The 21,862-nt window shown below is 47.2% G+C and overlaps 1 protein-coding gene across 4 annotated transcripts; it reads left to right on the top strand.

The window, feature by feature from the left end:
- The first annotated feature begins 2,707 nt into the window (after positions 1-2,707).
- LOC311117550 (E3 ubiquitin-protein ligase Mdm2-like) lies at positions 2,708-21,303 on the top strand. 4 transcript variants are annotated; one of them, XM_084192476.1, is made up of 11 exons: positions 2,708-2,770; positions 4,383-4,472; positions 4,583-4,657; positions 9,696-9,829; positions 14,172-14,221; positions 14,398-14,456; positions 16,614-16,680; positions 17,985-18,148; positions 19,201-19,350; positions 19,554-19,625; positions 19,992-21,303. In XM_084192476.1, exons 2-11 carry the CDS (start codon positions 4,395-4,397, stop codon positions 20,631-20,633), a joined length of 1,491 nt encoding a protein of 496 aa, XP_084048602.1. In that variant the 5' UTR covers positions 2,708-2,770; positions 4,383-4,394; the 3' UTR covers positions 20,634-21,303. The 4 variants fall into 4 exon arrangements, with proteins under 4 accessions (XP_084048602.1, XP_084048600.1, XP_084048603.1 ...); XM_084192474.1 differs by lacking the exon at positions 2,708-2,770 and adding an exon at positions 3,578-4,192; XM_084192477.1 differs by lacking the exon at positions 2,708-2,770 and adding an exon at positions 3,578-4,206.
- Positions 21,304-21,862: the final 559 nt, after the last annotated feature.

Genomic DNA, 21,862 nt, shown 5'->3' with positions numbered 1-21,862 from the left:
GTTTTTTGTTGTTGTTGTCTAATTTAGGAAGCTTGGGGAAATGGTGTTACCTGAACCTGCCATACAGCATTGAGAGACCCATTGAAATTAGTCTACAGAGATTGTTTCATGGGGAAAAAAAGGACTAAATCACATTATTTTTGAACATTTTGATTGCTGCTCTGACAGCCCTGAGAAACAGGAGTACATACACCTCGCCCTTTACAAGTTAGCCAACATGATGTCATACAGGGCTGGAATAAGAGTTGGGTCGTATTCGTTAGGGCACACTGTAGCAAAACTTTTTGCATCGAAAAACAAAAAACAAGCGTTTCTTATTGGACAAGTTCAGGTATTCCCTCCCTGTTTCAGTCCGTTTTCTTATGTTTTTGGCGTCTAGTGAATACGAACCTGCAATGGGAGTTGGTGTGGACGAGAACATCTAGGTGGGGACTGTGCTACAAGGTACAGGTAAGTTCCCTGGTCTCAGGAGAGTGGCCTCAGTGTTCTGCTTGTCCGCTCAGCCTCTCTAGGTTCACAGGCCCGCCGTTGTGCCTCTCAGTGTAGTGTGTACACACCCAACCACCAGAGGCCAACAAAAACACATGAGCCGCCAAATAACAAGGGCATGTCTGTGGTGGCAACAGAACTTCAGTCCCAGGGGCTTTCTCCCAAATGCCACTCTACTCCCTATAGAGTGCACTAGCTTTGACAAGAGCCCCGTGGGAAGTAGTCCACTAGATAAAGGGAATAGGATGTAATTTGGTTTTCACTGGCTATTTTTAACTCTTCGACATTACCCGATCCTGCTCATTTGCAAAGTCAATGAAGTCGGTGAGAGGCTTGCCGAGAGACTGATGAGACTACAGATTTAGTATTATAGGATTATTTCCAGTCCGCCGGAGACGCATCAAACCCAGACAAATAAATAGTGTAAGTAAATCTAATCACAATGTCAATTACTTTTATCAAATTACTTTACAAATTCTATAATCATCCCATTCGTTGAAGCAAGTGGATAACTTGACTTAATCGTAAACGTTAATGACTTAAGGCTTTAAGACATTTAAGGCTAAATCCAAACGTGTGTTAATGGCCTTTGTCATTCTAGTTGTACTAATTAGAAGTTTATAAAGGATTAATAACACTTATTGGAGGTTATAGGGCTTAATTTACATTTTAGCAGACGCTCTTATCCAGAGCGACTTACAGTTAGTGAGTGCATTTTTTTTTTTCATACTGGCCCCCCGTGGGAATCGAACCCACAACCCTGGCGATGCAAGCGCCATGCTCTACCAACTGAGCTACAGGGGACCTAACATGCCCTAACATGTTGAGGCTGTGAAAGAACATGTTCTAAAATAACATCTGACTCATTATTTTACCCCTTCTAGGAAAGAGGAAGAGAGGGGGAGCAGACTGAGAAATATGCCAACAATACCAGAGAAGACCAAACACTTTCTGCTGGTTCAACGACAAATAGAGGTTTTTATGTATTTTGATGCACACACAGTTATCAACAAAACAGACCATTTATAATGAATCTTCCACTTTCCATTTTGTCCATCAATAAACACATTTTATGAATTATTTAAGTAATCCAAATCAAGGAGCTGGTTGGTACATACTTAGCCATTTCTGACCAGTAGGCCTTTCCTTTTTTCAAGTTGTAGTTTGACTTTCATTAACCAAGAAAAGTTGTGACACTTCTCTGTCTCAATGACCATTATTTCCAAGTATCTTCTGTTGTAGATTCACCGACACCAGTTTGTTCTCTCTCCTCTAACCAAGTTCACTCAAATTACTCAAATTAGGTTGGTCCTCTGTAGCTCAGCTGGTAGAGCACGGCGCTTGTAACGCCAAGGTAGTGGGTTCGATCCCCGGGACCACCCATACACAAAGAATGTATGCACGCATGACTGTAAGTCGCTTTGGATAAAAGCATCTGCTAAATGGCATATTATTATTATTACCAAAGGACTAGCGTCATGGCACTCTGTGATCATGGTAATGATGATGAAGTGTAAACAGCCAGGACATGTCTAAGCATCTGACCAGACCAGGGGTCATGTTATCTTATTCATTGTGATCTAAAAGGCAAAACAGATCCTGGATCAGCACTCCTACGCTTGATACATGGCCCTAGAGCAGAGCTGGCAGACAGAATAACTGAATGTAATACAAACAACACACTCTTATCTCTGGCAGACAGAGGCAATGATTTCACAGTCCGCGAGCAGCCATGTGAAGAGTCACAATGTCGCTCTGTCTCAATGGATCAAGTGACGTGTCAAGGGATTGACCCATATTGGAGTAAAGATACAGAAAAACGCTGATATATTCCTCTCTCGGGGGAATAATGATGATGAATACACTTATAAAGTTACACATGCAGAAACCCGTCTATTATATCAATTCGATGTGATTGATTTCTTCTTCACACTGACTGTGATTTGAATGAAGACCAATGCCCTTTCCCCTCTGATGATTGTATCAATGATTAGGCAAATGCATAAATCAACCCAATCAAGTATTGGCTGAGCTCATAGATAGTTCCCATGTTTCTTTCCACTATAAAACTATGAACATTCCCCACACGCAGGTAGTCTTATTTTTTCTTGTAAAAAGTGAAAACAGATGGGTTTAAAAAAAAAAATACGTTTGATTGATTAGTCAACCTGATTCATCTTCAGTAAACGTGCAGTTCTTTGGAGCCGTCACTAGGGCGACAAAATTAACGTTCGTTTGCCTCGCTAACGTTAGAAACAAGTTATTGGATTGTGAAAGTAACGTAAGTGAAGCCAATAATGTGCTCTAAATCTATATAACTATTGCTATGAAAGTTAAATGCAAGCTGTTGTGTAAAAATCGTTTCACTTTGCGTTATGTTAATATTTTGACGTAATTTCTACAACAACTTCATTTTATATAGCTAATGTTTGAATAGCATTAGCCACATGCTACAAGGCCTCTCATCCTCGTGTTTTCCTGATGGCTAAAGTGGAAACTATTAGTAAGCAGTTAACGTTGGATAGCTAGCTAGACGTCAACACATAGTAGCGAAGTTGTGGTAGCTAGGAGTTCAACGGCTAAACATGCAATGCGATGTTAACCTAGCAAGAGTGTCGTCGTATTTTTTTTCTGTGGTGTCGTAGTTACCTAACAAAATGCACATGAAGATATAGCAAAAAGCGCTGCCTGTTCAGCAATACCAACTTTTCAAGTCAACCTCCGGACTAGTTGCTCGTTCAACAGTTTTTATTTTGGCGGTGCAGCGTAACGTTAGTGGTTAGCTAGCTAACAAAGTTATTGTAAATACCACACATTGAAGCTAGCTAGCTGGCTATTTTAAATACATTTGGCTGTAACGTTGCTATCAGCTATATTAACATGTCAATATTGCACACTGGTCTACTCTCCTGGCGTCCAGAGCCCCACAACCTGGTCGTGGGTCTTTCCAAGGTGTTTGACAGATTGAAAGGAAGCTATCCCATTTGGTTAGGTCGCAATAAAAGGATGAGGATTGAAGTGTATGTAACGTTCGCAGGTCAGTTTCTTTCATACAATGAAGTAAAATTGATGGATATCTGCAGCAGAAAAACTAAACACGTCATGACCAATTGTTAGATCGGATAACAATTGTTATCAATCAGTAAAAAGACTGACGCTATGAGTCCAGATGTCAAACCCATCTTAATGTTAGTGACAAATCGTTACTTTGGCTTTAATCCCGTACTTTGTAATTGCATATCCACGGTGGTATTATCCAGTGACAACCAGCTTTCATGCCCAATATTTCACCTGTCAACTTGTATGGCTCTTTCTTTGTTTGGAAAAGCAATAGCTAAGGGAGTCAGTCGAGACACCCTTCCTCCAAACCTGCCCACGTCAGTCAAACAGCTGATTATTACATAATGCGGAGCTGTAGTAAACTGGGACATGCCCGGGCATATCCAACTCGGCACTAAGGGTGGAGGGGGGTGCACAGACGCAGGGTGACCGCTAGGTGGGCTGAGTCAAAGCGGTGTGCTCGTCATGCTTCGACATGTCAAGGGAGGGTAGTAATCTGGCTTCAGCCCTACACCCGCGTCAACAGGCGGAGCAATGCTAGCCCTGACATGTCTTTCCGAGCCTATTTAAATCCCGGGGAGACGGGGAAGTGGTTCCTACTGCTAGCATCCGAGCTGAAGCACTTTATGTACAGAATATGAAGGTTGTATTATAGATGTGTGTGTGTGTATATAAGCGACGTCTACTCTTTAGTACTTCTATTTATTTAGATAGGTAAGCTTGTTTCTGTCTTCCAAAGCTTGTCTTGACGTGTATGTAATTGTATACTTTTATAAGGCATTGCATGTTAACTTTGACATTTTAAATGTATTGTTTGCTCTACTCTTCAACAGGTGAAAGACAGAATGGCAGAGAATTGTGAGAGAATGTCAGAATGGCATAGAACTGGTTCCCAAATAAATACGTTGGACAATGAGAAACTTGTAAGTATTAACTTAAATCTCTCTCTCTATCACACAGTTTACATCATATTTGTTTACAATTACATTGAATCTAAAATAACGTTTTTGTTTTATGTGCAATTTTTTCCCAGGTACGACCAAAAGAGAAACTGCACATCTTATTACAGCAGGCAGGTGCAGACAAAGACGTTTTCACCATGAAAGAGGTATGAACTGACTTGACAGCTGGCTGTCTTTGTTGCCTGTATCCTGGTGATATAGAACCACAAGTCTTTGGCTTAACTTTAGTTAATCAAGTTATTGTTGTGTGAAGCAGACAGATGAAAACCTTTAAGACCCTCAATGGACATTATATCCCAGACTTTTCAGTTTCCATAATATTTTCTAGTCTCATATTTTAATTAAGTTTTTACATTTAAATATTTGATGTTTTGAATTTCCAATTGCAGTATATCTTAGAGTTTACTCCTAGAATAGTGGATATTAGTTCATTTCTAAGGAAGGAAAAGTTACTCTTCATGTGTTGTTAGCAGCCAAACTACTGGTATATAAGTTGTGTAGGTGTTGGCTCTGGATTCTTCTCCACATAGTTAGATTTACACTAGTTTCACTATTGGTTGTCGCTTTCAACTAAGTACTACATACAGTAGATGCTCTCAAAAAATATAAAGGCTTTTGTTTTGGTTCTGTTTTCCTGTTGATATACTGTTTTACCTACTTTAGTTGAATGAACTGATTGTCACTCTGGATAAGAGCATCTGCTAAACTAGAATACAAATGCACTGTCATTTACTTGTTTTTTTTTAAAATAACATAAATGGCGAGCTATGATTGGCTAGCAGGTCCCCTTGGTTTTGAAGACATGTCACTCAGCTTTGGGGAGAATTGTCAGGGGGGTCTATCTGTCTGTGAGGAAGTCTGAGTCATAGAGAGAGATTGGTGTTTATCTTAGTTAGAATGTTAGAACATTCAGTCACCTCTTGAATTCCACTCTGACTCACTGGGGTTCAAATGGACCTCTGGAATGTCAAACTAGTCTGGGACTCATTCCTCTCTGTTGTTCATCAGGGAGACAGTTATCTCAGACTGAGAGGCTGCATTGATGCTTTAGTTTATAGAGTGTTGAGTGTTTAACTGGTCCACATTGATTGCTGGAGAATATGTTTACAGTCTGTGTAATCTGCTTTTATGATAAGGAACTGATGCCTTCATGGCAGTGATCAATCACAATAGCCTCCTGTCAGTTAGAGAAGGATATGGGATGGAGTCATACATTTCTACTCAGTACAGTGATCATGTGTCTTATCAGTTGCCTGTCTAAAATGGGACCCAGAATACTCTTATTCTGTTGGCTGGATCAGTATGGGATGAGGTATATCAACTAGACTGAGACAGAACTGTCTGGATCAGTATAGGGAGGGTATCAACTAGACTGAGACAGAACTGTCTGGATCAGTATATGGAGAGTAACGACTAGACTGAGACAGAACTGTCTGGATCAGTATATGGAGGGAGGGTATCGACTAGACTGAGACAGAACTGTCTGGATCAGTATATGGAGAGAGGGTATCGACTAGACAGACAGAACTGCCTGGATCAGTATATGGAGGGTATCAACTAGACTGGGACAGAACTGTCTGGATCAGTATATGGAGGGAGGGTATCGACTAGACTGAGACAGAACTGTCTGGATCAGTATATGGAGGGTATCAACTATACTGAGACAGAACTGCCTGGATCAGTATATGGAGAGAGGGTATCAACTAGACTGAGACAGAACTGTCTGGATCAGTATATGGAGGGAGGGTATCGACTAGACTGAGACAGAACTGTCTGGATCAGTATATGGAGATAGGGTATCGACTAGACTGAGACAGAACTGTCTGGATCAGTATATGGAGATAGGGTATCGACTAGACTGAGACAGAACTGTCTGGATCAGTATATGGAGATAGGGTATCAACTATACTGAGACAGAACTGTCTGGATCAGTATATGGAGGGAGGGTATCGACTAGACTGAGACAGAACTGTCTGGATCAGTATATGGAGGGAGGGTATCAACTAGACTGAGACAGAACTGTCTGGATCAGTATATGGAGAGAGGGTATCGACTAGACTGAGACAGAACTGTCTGGATCAGTATATGGAGAGAGGGTATCGACTAGACTGAGACAGAACTGTCTGGATCAGTATATGGAGATAGGGTATCAACTATACTGAGACAGAACTGTCTGGATCAGTATATGGAGAGAGGGTATCGACTAGACTGAGACAGAACTGTCTGGATCAGTATATGGAGGGAGGGTATCGACTAGACTGAGACAGAACTGTCTGGATCAGTATAGGGAGAGAGGGTATCGACTAGACTGAGACAGAACTGTCTGGATCAGTATAGGGAGAGAGGGTATCGACTAGACTGAGACAGAACTGTCTGGATCAGTATATGGAGAGAGGGTATCGACTAGACTGAGACAGAACTTTCTGGATCAGTATATGGAGGGAGGGTATCGACTAGACTGAGACAGAACTGTCTGGATAAGTATATGGAGGGAGGGTATCGACTAGACTGAGACAGAACTGTCTGGATCAGTATATGGAGAGAGGGTCTCGACTGGACTGAGACAGAACTGTCTGGATGAGTATATGGAGAGAGGGTATCAACTGGACTGAGACAGAACTGTGGATCAGTATATGGAGGGAGGGTATCAACTAGACTGAGGCAGAACTATTGATGGTGCGGTCTTATCCTGAGACATTCCCAGACTTCTACTCTTGACCTCTGGCAGCACCCCCTGTTACTCTCTCTCCTCTTGACCCCTGCCTGTACCCCCTGTTCTCTCTCTCTCCTCTTGACCCCTGCCTGTACCCCATGTTTCTCTCTCTCTCCTCTTGACCCCTGCCTGTACCCCCTGTTCTCTCTCTCTCCTCTTGACCCCTGCCTGTACCCCATGTTTCTCTCTCTCTCCTCTTGACCCCTGCCTGTACCCCCTGTTCTCTCTCTCTCCTCTTGACCCCTGCCTGTACCCCCTGTTTCTCTCTCTCTCCGCTTGACCCCTGCCTGTACCCCCTGTTTCTCTCTCTCTCCTCTTGACCCCTGCCTGTACCCCCTGTTTCTCTCTCTCTCCTCTTGACCCCTGCCTGTACCCCCTGTTTCTCTCTCTCTCCTCTTGACCCCTGCCTGTACCCCATGTTTCTCTCTCTCTCCTCTTGACCCCTGCCTGTACCCCATGTTTCTCTCTCTCTCCTCTTGACCCCTGCCTGTACCCCCTGTTTCTCTCGCTCTCCTCTTGACCCCTGCCTGTACCCCCTGTTTCTCTCTCTCTCCTCTTGACCCCTGCCTGTACCCCATGTTTCTCTCTCTCTCCTCTTGACCCCTGCCTGTACCCCCTGTTTCTCTCTCTCTCCTCTTGAACCCTGCCTGTACCCCCTGTTTCTCTCTCTCTCCTCTTGAACCCTGCCTGTACCCCCTGTTTCTCTCTCTCTCCTCTTGAACCCCGCCTGTACCCCCTGTTTCTCTCTCTCTCCTCTTGAACCCTGCCTGTACCCCCTGTTTCTCTCTCTCTCCTCTTGAACCCTGCCTGTACCCCCTGTTTCTCTCTCTCTCCTCTTGAACCCTGCCTGTACCCCCTGTTTCTCTCTCCTCTTGACCCCTGCCTGTACCCCCTGTTTCTCTCTCCTCAAGACCCCTGCCTGTACCCCCTGTTTCTCTCTCTCTCCTCTTGAACCCTGCCTGTACCCCCTGTTTCTCTCTCCTCTTGACCCCTGCCTGTACCCCCTGTTTCTCTCTCCTCAAGACCCCTGCCTGTACCCCCTGTTTCTCTCTCCTCAAGACCCCTGCCTGTACCCCCTGTTTCTCTCTCCTCAAGACCCCTGCCTGTACCCCCTGTTTCTCTCTCCTCTTGACCCCTGCCTGTACCCCCTGTTTCTCTCTCTCTCCTCTTGACCCCTGCCTGTACCCTGTTACTCTCTCTCCTCTTGACCCCTGCCTGTACCCTGTTACTCTCTCTCCTCTTGACCCCTGCCTGTACCCTGTTACTCTCTCTCCTCTTGACCCCTGCCTGTACCCTGTTACTCTCTCTCTCTCCTCTTGACCCCTGCCTGTACCCTGTTACTCTCTCTCTCTCCTCTTGACCCCTGCCTGTACCCTGTTACTCTCTCTCTCTCCTCTTGACCCCTGCCTGTACCCTGTTACTCTCTCTCTCTCCTCTTGACCCCTGCCTGTACCCTGTTACTCTCTCTCTCTCCTCTTGAACCCTGCCTGTACCCTGTTACTCTCTCTCCTCAAGACCCCTGCCTGTACCCCCTGTTTCTCTCTCCTCTTGACCCCTGCCTGTACCCCCTGTTTCTCTCTCTCTCCTCTTGACCCCTGCCTGTACCCTGTTACTCTCTCTCTCTCCTCTTGACCCCTGCCTGTACCCTGTTACTCTCTCTCTCTCCTCTTGACCCCTGCCTGTACCCTGTTACTCTCTCTCTCTCCTCTTGACCCCTGCCTGTACCCTGTTACTCTCTCTCCTCTTGACCCCTGCCTGTACCCCCTGTTCTCTCTCTCTCCTCTTGACCCCTGCCTGTACCCCCTGTTCTCTCTCTCTCCTCTTGACCCCTGCCTGTACCCCCTGTTTCTCTCTCTCTCCTCTTGACCCCTGCCTGTACCCTGTTACTCTCTCTCTCTCCTCTTGACCCCTGCCTGTACCCTGTTACTCTCTCTCCTCTTGACTCCTGCCTGTACCCTGTTACTCTCTCTCTCCTCTTGACCCCTGCCTGTACCCCCTGTTACGCTCTCTCCTCTTGACCCCTGCCTGTACCCTGTTACTCTCTCTCTCCTCTTGACCCCTGCCTGTACCCTGTTACTCTCTCTCCTCTTGAACCCTGCCTGTACCCTGTTACTCTCTCTCCTCTTGAACCCTGCCTGTACCCTGTTACTCTCTCTCCTCTTGACTCCTGCCTGTACCCTGTTACGCTCTCTCTCCTCTTGACTCCTGCCTGTACCCTGTTACTCTCTCTCTCCTCTTGACCCCTGCCTGTACCCTGTTACTCTCTCTCCTCTTGACCCCTGCCTGTGCCCTGTTACTCTCTCTCTCCTCTTGACCCCTGCCTGTACCCTGTTACTCTCTCTCCTCTTGACCCCTGCCTGTGCCCTGTTACTCTCTCTCCTCTTGACCCCTGCCTGTGCCCTGTTACTCTCTCTCCTCTTGTGTGTTATGCTGTGGTGTTGACCTCTGACCCCTGTGCTGTCTATTGTCAGGTGATATTCTACCTGGGGCAGTACATCATGAAGAAGCAGCTTTATGACATGAAGCAGCAACACCTAGTGCACTGTGCTGACGACCCACTGGGGGCTGTACTGGGAGTGGACAGCTTCTCTGTTAAAGAGCCACGGTGAGGGGACACGCTGCAGGGAGTGGACAGCTTCTCCATCAAAGAGCCACACACAGACACTCTCACAATAACACACACACAGACACTCTCACAATAACACACACACACACAGACACTCTCACAATAACACACACACACACAGACACTCTCACAATAACACACACACACACAGACACTCTCACAATAACACACACACACACAGACACTCTCACAATAACACACACACACACAGACACTCTCACAATAACACACACACACACAGACACTCTCACAATAACACACACAGACACTCTCACAATAACACACACACAGACACTCTCACAATAACACACACAGACACTCTCACAATAACACACACACAGACACTCTCACAATAACACACACAGACACTCTCACAATTACACACACTCACAGACACTCTCACAATAACACACACAGCTTGGGGCGGACGATAAACCTCCACCCCAACACACACACACACACCCTGTTTACCCCCACCCTGTTTACCCCCACCCCAACACACACACACCCTGTTTACCCCCACCCTGTTTACCCCCACCCCAACACACACACACCCTGTTTACCCCCACCCCAACACACACACACCCTGTTTACCCCCACCCCAACACACACACACCCTGTTTACCCCCACCCTGTTTACCCCCACCCCAACACACACACACCCTGTTTACCCCCACCCCAACACACACACCCTGTTTACCCCCACCCCAACACACACACACCCTGTTTACCCCCACCCCAACACACACACACCCTGTTTACCCCCACCCCAACACACACACCCTGTTTACCCCCACCCCAACACACACACACCCTGTTTACCCCCACCCCAACACACACACACACCCTGTTTACCCCCACCCCAACACACACACACACCCTGTTTACCCCCACCCCAACACACACACCCTGTTTACCCCCACCCCAACACACACACACACACACCCTGTTTACCCCCACCCCAACACACACACACACCCTGTTTACCCCCACCCCAACACACACACACCCTGTTTACCCCCACCCCAACACACACACACCCTGTTTACCCCCACCCTGTTTACCCCCACCCCAACACACACACACCCTGTTTACCCCCACCCCAACACACACACCCTGTTTACCCCCACCCCAACACACACACACCCTGTTTACCCCCACCCCAACACACACACACACCCTGTTTACCCCCACCCTGTTTACCCCCACCCCAACACACACACACCCTGTTTACCCCCACCCCAACACACACACCCTGTTTACCCCCACCCCAACACACACACCCTGTTTACCCCCACCCCAACACACACACCCTGTTTACCCCCACCCCAACACACACACACACCCTGTTTACCCCCACCCCAACACACACACACACACCCTGTTTACCCCCACCCTGTTTACCCCCACCCCAACACACACACACCCTGTTTACCCCCACCCTGTTTACCCCCACCCCAACACACACACACCCTGTTTACCCCCACCCCAACACACACACACACACCCTGTTTACCCCCACCCTGTTTACCCCCACCCCAACACACACACACCCTGTTTACCCCCACCCCAACACACACACACCCTGTTTACCCCCACCCCAACACACACACACACCCTGTTTACCCCCACCCTGTTTACCCCCACCCCAACACACACACACACACACCCTGTTTACCCCCACCCTGTTTACCCCCACCCCAACACACACACACCCTGTTTACCCCCACCCCAACACACACACCCTGTTTACCCCCACCCCAACACACACACCCTGTTTACCCCCACCCCAACACACACACACCCTGTTTACCCCCACCCCAACACACACACACACACCCTGTTTACCCCCACCCTGTTTACCCCCACCCCAACACACACACACACCCTGTTTACCCCCACCCCAACACACACACCCTGTTTACCCCCACCCCAACACACACACACCCTGTTTACCCCCACCCCAACACACACACACACCCTGTTTACCCACACCCCAACACACACACACCCTGTTTACCCCCACCCCAACACACACACACCCTGTTTACTCCCACCCCAACACACACACACCCTGTTTACCCCCACCCCAACACACACACACCCTGTTTACCCCAACCCCAACACACACACACCCTGTTTACCCCCACCCCAACACACACACCCTGTTTACCCCCACCCCAACACACACACACCCTGTTTACCCCCACCCCAACACACACACACCCTGTTTACCCCCACCCCAACACACACACCCTGTTTACCCCCACCCCAACACACACACACCCTGTTTACCCCCACCCCAACACACACACACCCTGTTTACCCCCACCCCAACACACACACACCCTGTTTACCCCCACCCCAACACACACACCCTGTTTACCCCCACCCCAACACACACACACCCTGTTTACCCCCACCCCAACACACACACCCTGTTTACCCCCACCCCAACACACACACACCCTGTTTACCCCCACCCCAACACACACACCCTGTTTACCCCCACCCCAACACACACACCCTGTTTACCCCCACCCCAACACACACACCCTGTTTACCCCCACCCCAACACACACACACACACCCTGTTTACCCACACCCTGTTTACCCCCACCCCAACACACACACCCTGTTTACCCCCACCCCAACACACACACCCTGTTTACCCCCACCCCAACACACACACCCTGTTTACCCCCACCCCAACACACACACACCCTGTTTACCCCCACCCCAACACACACACCCTGTTTACCCACACCCTGTTTACCCCCACCCCAACACACACACACACCCTGTTTACCCCCACCACAACACACACCCTGTTTACCCCCACCCCAACACACACACACCCTGTTTACCCCCACCCCAACACACACACACCCTGTTTACCCCCACCCCAACACACACACACACCCTGTTTACCCCCACCCCAACACACACACACCCTGTTTACCCCCACCCCAACACACACACCCTGTTTACCCCCACCCCAACACACACACACCCTGTTTACCCCCACCCCAACACACACACACCCTGTTTACCCCCACCCCAACACACACACACCCTGTTTACCCCCACCCCAACACACACACACCCTGTTTACCCACACCCTGTTTACCCCCACCCCAACACACACACCCTGTTTACCCCCACCCCAACACACACACCCTGTTTACCCCCACCCCAACACACACACCCTGTTTACCCCCACCACAACACACACACCCTGTTTACCCCCACCCCAACACACACACACACCCTGTTTACCCCCACCACAACACACACACCCTGTTTACTCCCACACCAACACACACACACACCCTGTTTACCCACACCCCAACACACACACACCCTGTTTACCCACACCCCAACACACATAATCTAAGACAGGCTCTCTGTAAGTCGCTCTGGATAAGAGCGTCTGCTAAATGACTAAAATGTAAATGTTACAGGCTCTAATACATCCCCTCTACACAGCCTCTAATACATCCCCTCTACACAGCCTCTAATACATCCCCTCTACACAGCCTCTAATACATCCCCTCTACACAGGCTCTAATACATCCCCTCTACACAGGCTCTAATACATCCCCTCTACACAGCCTCTAATACATCCCCTCTACACAGGCTCTAATACATCCCCTCTACACAGCCTCTAATACATCCCCTCTACACAGCCTCTAATACATCCCCTCTACACATCCTCTAATACATCCCCTCTACACAGCCTCTAATACATCTCCTCTACACAGCCTCTAATACATCTCCTCTATACATCCTCTAATACATCCCCTCTACACAGCCTCTAATACATCCCCTCTACACATCCTCTAATACATCCCCTCTACACAGCCTCTAATACATCCCCTCTACACAGCCTCTAATACATCCCCTCTACACAGCTTCTAATACATCCCCTCTACACATCCTCTAATACATCCCCTCTACACATTCTCTAATACATCCCCTCTACACAGCCTCTAATACATCCCCTCTAATACAGGCTCTAATACATCCCCTCTACACAGCCTCTAATACATCCCCTCTACACAGCCTCTAATACATCCCCTCTACACAGCTTCTAATACATCCCCTCTACACAGCCTCTAATACAGACTCTGGCCCTCTAATACAGCCACTTAATATGCTGTCACCTGTGGCATGTGTTGGCTCAGATGTATACTGATGTTTCAAAAAGAAGTTACTGAAGTTGATGAGCAGGCTTCTTTTTGCTAAACAAATTTGAGATGGCTGAAACGGAAACTGTTTCAGTATGCTAATGTTAGCCTTGTGTGTTTTGCTCTTTCAGAGTCCTCTTCGCTATGATCACACAAAATCTCCTAGCAGTGCAAAATCAAGGTACTTTTCCCCTTTTCGGTTATTGTCCTGTAGTTACTAGTTAATATACATCACTTTTTGAAAAAGCCATTTGTACGCTAGGCAGTTCAATGCTGTCTTATGTATTGGGGTTGATAAGACACTGAAGAAGTAGTCTATTCAGATTTTTTAAATGTGGATGTTTCTTTTTCCTTAAGAATCCCAGTCTCTGTTCACGGAACCCAGGAGCCAGAGTGAACCGGATAGAGGGCCTAAGGTAAGAAGACAACATAGAAAGAGGATCTATTCATTTTATTTCTATGGTAGACACACTAAACTAAATGAAGGGAACCCTCTAACCAGTTGTACTATTATGTGTGTTTTCCCGCGTTATTTGTAATTTATTCACTTTAACTCTACCCACATGTACATATTACCTCAACTACCTCGACTAGCCGGTGCCCCCGCACATTGACTCTGCACCGGTACCCCCCTATATATATAGCCTCCCTACTGTTATTTTATTTTACTTCTGCTCTTTTCTTCTCTCAACACTTTTTTGTTGTTGTTTTATTTGACTTGTTTTATTTAAACAAAATAAATGCATTGTTGGTTAAGGGCTGTAAGTAAGCATTTCACTGTAATGTCTACACCTGTTGTATTCGGCGCATGTGGCCAATACGATTTGATTTGAAAATCCATGTGTTTGGTTGGTTGAAACACTCCAGTGGGGGCGTTGCTATAACGGGGTACTGGATAGCTGCTATTTTACAGGCTCCGACCCAACTTTGCTGTTTTGTGATTTTTTTTGTCGTAATTTTTTTTTCTCCATGAATTGTTTCCGCTGTAATTTCTTACAACCGACAATAACTTTTGAACATCAGATCTGTAGTTACTTACCTTTTAAATGTTTGACTTCGACTCATCTGCCCTGTTTGAGACCCCTTCCCTAGACCCACTCCAATTTGCATACCGCCCCAACGTTCCCTTTAATTTTTTTCATCGCTGAGCAAATTTCAGGTCTGCTGAGTACCAACTCAATATCTTGTCTATTTACGACGTTAATGTACGCCAATTTGGCACTTTCATCTACAAATACTAACACCTCCCAGACAGTTTACCCTTCAATGGATTCTTCCAGGTTATTTCTGAAATCCATCTATATAACACAAGACACTGCGACAACCTTCACCCTGCCAGGCAGTGTTGCTGCACGAGGTGGGATATAGGATTAGTATATATTTTTTGTTGTGCCATTAGCAGCTATGAAACAAAACAGCAGAAATACTTTGAAAACAAGCTACTGCAGAATATTTCTAATCCCCGACTCGCACATGTGCTCATACTTGGCTTTTGACAATTTTTTATTAGTGAATGTAATGCTCTTCACTGTAGAGCCCTGCAAATTCTGACCCACCGAAACCTAAATATACCCACGTTTGGTGGGTGGTAGGAGTTAATTGTATGCCCTACCCCTATACATATTTACATTTTTTAAAAACATTTTAGTCATTTAGCAGACGCTCTTATCCAGAGCGACTTACAGTTAGCACATACATTATTTTATCGAACCCACAACCCTGGCGTTGCAAACGCCATGCTCTACCAACTGAGCTACATCCCCTGCCGGCCATTCCCCTCCCCTACCCTGGACGACGCTGGGCCAATTGTGCGCCGCCCCATGGGTCTCCCGGTCGCGGCCGGCTACGACAGAGCCTGGATTCGAACCAGGATCTCTAGTGGCACAGCTAGCACTGCGATGCAGTGCCTTAGACCACTGCGCCACTACCTCTATCACTCCAGTATCCCTGCACATTGTTAATATGGTACTGGAGCTGACTGACCCAGTATATAGCTAGCTTACTTTCTCGTGTTTTTGTTCTACCTTGTTTTTCTTTTAAAAATTATTACATGAGATATTGATTACGGCATTGGTGGGTTTAGAAGCTTGTAAGAAAGGCATTTCGCTGTACTTGTGCACGTGACATTTAAAACTTGAAATGTGAAACTACTGGCGTTGGGTGCGATGACATGCTAGCTGTTCCCGGAGACTTCGTCATTGAGCCAACGACCTATAAAATGTAGCAGCGGTGGCAAGAATTTAGCAGCGGTGGGCCACCGCTATTAAATGAATATAGGGGAAACACTGCTCCATCACCCTCCATTTTAAAGAGTTCCAAACAGACTGTGTCAAACTAATTGCCTAGCCCTGGGTCACACACACACACACACACACACACACACTCAACCTCAAGTTGAAACAACTTAGTTTGTTGAAGAGTGATGTTTATGTTCCAAGACGGTCTCCCTCGGAGCTGATGTCGTTTTTAAGTGGTCGCTGTGCCTGGGTGCGTTTTATAGACAGACTCCCACCAGTGTTCTGGTTCACTGGTTCATTTCTCTTAACAGTTCCTCCTGTTTTAATCTGTTACAGGAAACAGACTCAGACTGTCCTTCATCATCATCTACCTCAGAACGCAGGAGGAGGAGGAGTGACCCTGGTGAGTACCTCTCTGTCTCTGTCTGATTAATGTGTGTTGTTGTTGGAGTACTCCAACAGTGTTGTCTGATTAATGTGTTGTTGTTGTTGGAGTACTCCAACAGTGTTTCCATAAGCCTACACCTACTAACTACACCAGTCCTGCTCACGTGGATCTGTGCTGTAACTTCCTCCTGGAGAAACAGACTGATGTCATGTCCGACAGGATGGCTTCGCGGTGTCATGTCAGACAAGGATGGCTTCGTGGTGTCATGTCAGACAAGGATGGCTCCGTGGTGTCATGTCAGACAAGGATGGCTTCGTGGTGTCATGTCAGACAAGGATGGCTTCGTGGTGTCATGTCAGACAAGGATGGCTTCGTGGTGTCATGTCAGACAAGGATGGCTTCGTGGTGTCATGTCCGACAGGATGGCTTCGTGGTGTCATGTCAGACAAGGATGGCTTCATGGTGTCATGTCAGACAGGATGGCTCCGTGGTGTCATGTCAGACGGGATGGCTTCGTGGTGTCATGTCAGACAGGATGGCTTCGCGGTGTCATGTCAGACAGGATGGCTTCGCGGTGTCATGTCAGACAGGATGGCTCCGTGGTGACATGTCAGACAGGATGGTTTCATGTGCTACCCTGTAAAGGCTGTTGGGGAAGATGTACACTCCTTTTATATATTTCAGAGTTATGGATTGATCAAAGCATAGAACCACTGTCACTTTCACTGTGTCCGTCCAGACTTGTCCTGCTTGGCAGGGGTGACGTGGCCATCTGTAGCCAGGCAGGCAGACGTGGTGGTGACTGGTATCTCTGTGTGGGGATAGGAGGAACACACTGGTCTGGAGGCTGTGGAGAATGTGTTCAGATGACTTCTCCTCACAATGAGTCTCTTCAGGCCCATAGCATCCACACACAGACACAACAAAGACATGCCTGTTCCCTGTTCCTAACAGACCAGGGGGGAATCCACATCCACAGCAGTCCTAGCCTGATGGATTGAAATGGACCGTTTTAAATATGTTTTTTTATTGCTCTTAGCTACTGGTCGTACCTCAAGCCAATGCCCATGTACGGCTATAAAAAGTCATTGATGTCTTGTGAACATCACATAAGATATTCAGTGTCCTCAAGGAAGAAATAGCTTTGTTGAAGACTATATCAGTATGTTTCAATATGTCAACTGAGTGATTGGTTGCACAACATTCTTCTCTATTGCCATCAGAGGAGAAATGGCTTATTTGAAGAAATTGTTAACAGTAGTATTTGATGTGTCAACCCTGCTAACACCACTGCTCACATCTCCTCTGTTCTATTCCAGCGGGCACATCATCGACACAAGAGGAGGACGGCTGTGAGCCCAGGAAGAGGCATAGGTCAGACAGCTTTTCTCTAACCTTTGATGACAGCATGTCCTGGTGTGTGATAGGAGGCCTGAGACGAGACCGGAGGAGCACTGAGTCTTCAGACTCCCACAGTAACACTGTGAGTAGCCTAGTGTATCTCTGTGAGTAGCCTGGTGTATCTCTGTGAGTAGCCTGGTGTATCTCTGTGAGTAGCCTGGTGTATCTCTGTGAGTAGCCTAGTGTATCTCTGTGAGTAGCCTGGTGTAACTCTGTGAGTAGCCTGGTGTAACTGTGAGTAGCCTGGTGTAACTCTGTGAGTAGCCTAGTGTATCTCTGTGAGTAGCCTAGTGTATCTCTGTGAGTAGCCTAGTGTATCTCTGTGAGTAGCCTAGTGTATCTCTGTGAGTAGCCTAGTGTATCTCTGTGAGTAGCCTAGTGTATCTCTGTGAGTAGCCTAGTGTATCTCTGTGAGTAGCCTAGTGTAACACTGTGAGTAGCCTGGTGTATCTCTGTGAGTAGCCTAGTGTATCTCTGTGAGTAGCCTAGTGTATCTCTGTGAGTAGCCTAGTGTAACTCTGTGAGTAGCCTAGTGTATCTCTGTGAGTAGCCTAGTGTAACTCTGTGAGTAGCCTGGTGTAACTCTGTGAGTAGCCTAGTGTATCTCTGTGAGTAGCCTGGTGTAACACTGTGAGTAGCCTGGTGTAACTCTGTGAGTAGCCTGGTGTAACACTGTGAGTAGCCTGGTGTAACTCTGTGAGTAGCCTAGTGTATCTCTGTGAGTAGCCTAGTGTATCTCTGTGAGTAGCCTGGTGTATCTCTGTGAGTAGCCTAGTGTAACTCTGTGAGTAGCCTGGTGTATCTCTGTGAGTAGCCTACTGCAGTACAACTATTAACCCTGTCTAAGACTGTAGTTTCATCAATACTAAATTAAAGGAGGGTGAGATCCTAAACTAGAGAATACCTGCTGGGTTACAAAATTATACAGATGAAGGAATGAGATGATTTAATTCCTACACATAATGGTCAGATGAAATGTTTCACATCTACTGTGTGACGTGGGTTCGTTCAGTACTTTAGCTGTGTAAGTCCCATGTTACTGAGCGCTCTCTCTCTCTCTCTCTCTCTCTCTCTCTCTCTCTGTCTCTCTCTGTCTCTCTCTCTGTCTCTCTCTCTCTCTCTCTCTCACAACAGGAAGTAGGTTCATCGGTCAGTGACGTGTGTGACGATGATCTGAGCCAGGATCTGGACTCTGATAACTTCAGCGTGGAGTTTGAGGTGGAGTCCATTGACTCGGATGCCTACAGCGATCCCGAAGAGGCTTCAGTGTCTGGAGAGGACGAGGTCTCAGCTCACTGTCTTTTCAACTGTGTGTGTGTGCATCCGCTGCATTCATTTAGCTGTGGTGCTATCACTGGGGGGGTGGGGGGCATGCTCCCGGACCCCCCGAGGAAACACTGGTGTGTGTGTGTCATTTCAAACAGCGCCCTCTAGTGTCCTGGGGTCAAACTGCAGCTGTTGACTCACTGTCTGTCGTTCTCTCACAGGTGTATGAAGTCACCATCTTTGAAGCAGAGGAGGAGGACTCGTTCGATGACGACACTGAAATCACGGAAGCAGTATGTTTCATATTACCCATAATAATAATAATAAAATCTCACCAACACAAGGATACCACAGCTACCAATGTTCTGGTTGGCTAGTGTCTGTTGTCTAATCTAGTGGTGTTGTCTAATCTAGCTCTATTGCCTGTTGTTTAATCTAGTTGTATGGCCTGTTGCCTAATCTAGTTGTATGGCCTGTCGTCTAATCTAGCGGTGTCGTCTAATCTAGCGGTGTCGTCTAATCTAGCGCTGTCGTCTGTCTAATCTAGCGGGTGTCGTCTGTCTAATCTAGCGGTGTCGTCTGTCTAATCTAGCGGTGTCGTCTGTCTAATCTAGCGGTGTCGTCTGTCTAATCTAGCGGTGTCGTCTGTTGTGTTTCAGGACTACTGGAAGTGCTCGAAGTGTGAGGAGTTGAACCCTCCCCTCCCCCGTAACTGCAACCGCTGCTGGAAGCTAAGAAAGGATTGGTTTCCCGAGTCTGACAGCAACTCTGCTATCACCACCACCACCACCACCACCACCACGGCCCCCAACCTCAAACCTTTGCCCCCCAAGCCTTCCCCAGCCCCGACAGAGACAGACGAGACCGAGGCTGAAGGACTGGATGTCCCAGACGGGAAGAGAGCCCGGTCGCCCCTTCCCCTCCTCAAAGACTCCCAGGAATTGGTGTCCGTCTCTGGCCCCGATTCCCAAGACTCGGCCTGCTCCTCCCAGCCCTCCACCTCTTCTTCTTCTTCTTCCGGTGGTGTAGGCTCAGGCTCGTCCTCTAGCGCCCCCTTCAGCCAGGAAGTGATGGCACCAGACCTGGAGCGCTTCAACAGCCAGGAGGCTCACCTCCCCGCCAGCTGCCTGGAGCCCTGCGTCATCTGTCAGACCAGGCCCAAGAACGGCTGCATCGTACACGGACGCACCGGACACCTCATGGCCTGTTACACCTGCGCCAAGAAACTGAAGAAGAGGAACAAGTTGTGTCCAGTCTGCAGGGAGCCTATCCAGTCCGTCGTCTTAATCTATCTCAGCTGAAGGACGGCTATCGGCTAGACTGGCTTGCATCCCAAATAGCAGTCTATTCCCTATGTAGTGCACTACTTTCAACCATGGCCCATAGGGCTCCGGTCAAAAGTAGTGCACTATATAGGGAATAGGGTGTCGTTTAGGATGTAACCTATAGCTACACCCACTCCCTGATCCAAAACACCATAACTCTGAATTAATAAATTTGTATATATGTTTCATTGTTTATTTGGAAGTGGTTTTATTTATGAACTGTCAGAGTGTCTTGACTCTACCAAGCAAGGTGCCTGTTGTTGATTTGTGATGGATTTACATTGATAATAATCTCCTGATGTGTTCTATCTAGGGTTTCAAATGGATCAAATTCTCTTAGCAGTGATATATTCACTTTATTTTATTATTTTGATTTGAATAAAGTATGTCTATCAAATTAACACTTATAAATTGGTAACGATGGTAGTTTCTGTTGTTTTATTTTCACCTAGTCTTCCCTCTATCCTGCACAGATGATTTTGATAATGATAGTATTATAATTGGATCTATAATGATATGGGGTAAATCTATGTGAAAGTCAACGTTCACCGGCAGAAAGAGACATTTGTTGTTCGTTGTTGCCGAGGGTGTAGTAGTTGCTAGGGGACTACTTTTCATTAAATCTCAGCAAACATGCCTCAACCTGTTCTCTTGTCTGTCCCCATCCATACCCATTGCCCCCTGATGACAACTTGCCTCGCCCTATTCCCTTTATAGTGCACTACTATTGACCAGGGCCCATGGGGTGCCATTTGGGCCGCACGCTTAACACTGAAGCGCTGCTACTTTCTCAAGTCTCAACCCGGGCAAGCCAACTGACTGAAGTTAAACGTTTAAGGCTGTCGTTATGCCATTGGAGCGCTGAAGAGACCTTTGAATGAGATTAAAATCAGGTTTTGATTTGTGTGGGCTGACGGGTTTTTGGTTTGCTGTGATTGTAGTTATTTCAACCCTGTTTTGTTTTTAAACCTTACGCCACCTGACAAGCCTCCCATCTAGTACTTACCCCACCTGACAAGCCTCCCATCTAGTACTTACCCCACCTGACAAGCATCCCATCTAATACTTACCCCACCTGACAAGCATCCCATCCAGTACTTACCCCACCTGACAAGCCTCCCATCTAATACTTACCCCACCTGACAAGCCTCCCATCTAGTACTTACCCCACCTGACAAGCCTCCCATCTAGTACTTACCCCACCT

The sequence above is a fragment of the Coregonus lavaretus genome (genome assembly GCF_964263955.1).
Source record: "Coregonus lavaretus genome assembly, contig: HAP1_SCAFFOLD_175, whole genome shotgun sequence".
Classification (NCBI taxonomy): Eukaryota; Metazoa; Chordata; class Actinopteri; order Salmoniformes; family Salmonidae; genus Coregonus; species Coregonus lavaretus.
Note: the sequence above shows the minus strand (reverse complement) of the source record. Positions and strands in the feature narration are given on the sequence as shown.

What these genes read in the sequence shown, in the direction of transcription:
- LOC311117550 (XM_084192474.1), top strand. An exon ending in ACGTTTTCACCATGAAAGAG is followed by an intron (nt 4,658 to 9,695) that starts GTATGAACTGAC and finishes GTCTATTGTCAG; the next exon opens with GTGATATTCTACCTGGGGCA. An exon ending in GAGGAGGAGGAGTGACCCTG is followed by an intron (nt 16,681 to 17,984) that starts GTGAGTACCTCT and finishes GTTCTATTCCAG; the next exon opens with CGGGCACATCATCGACACAA.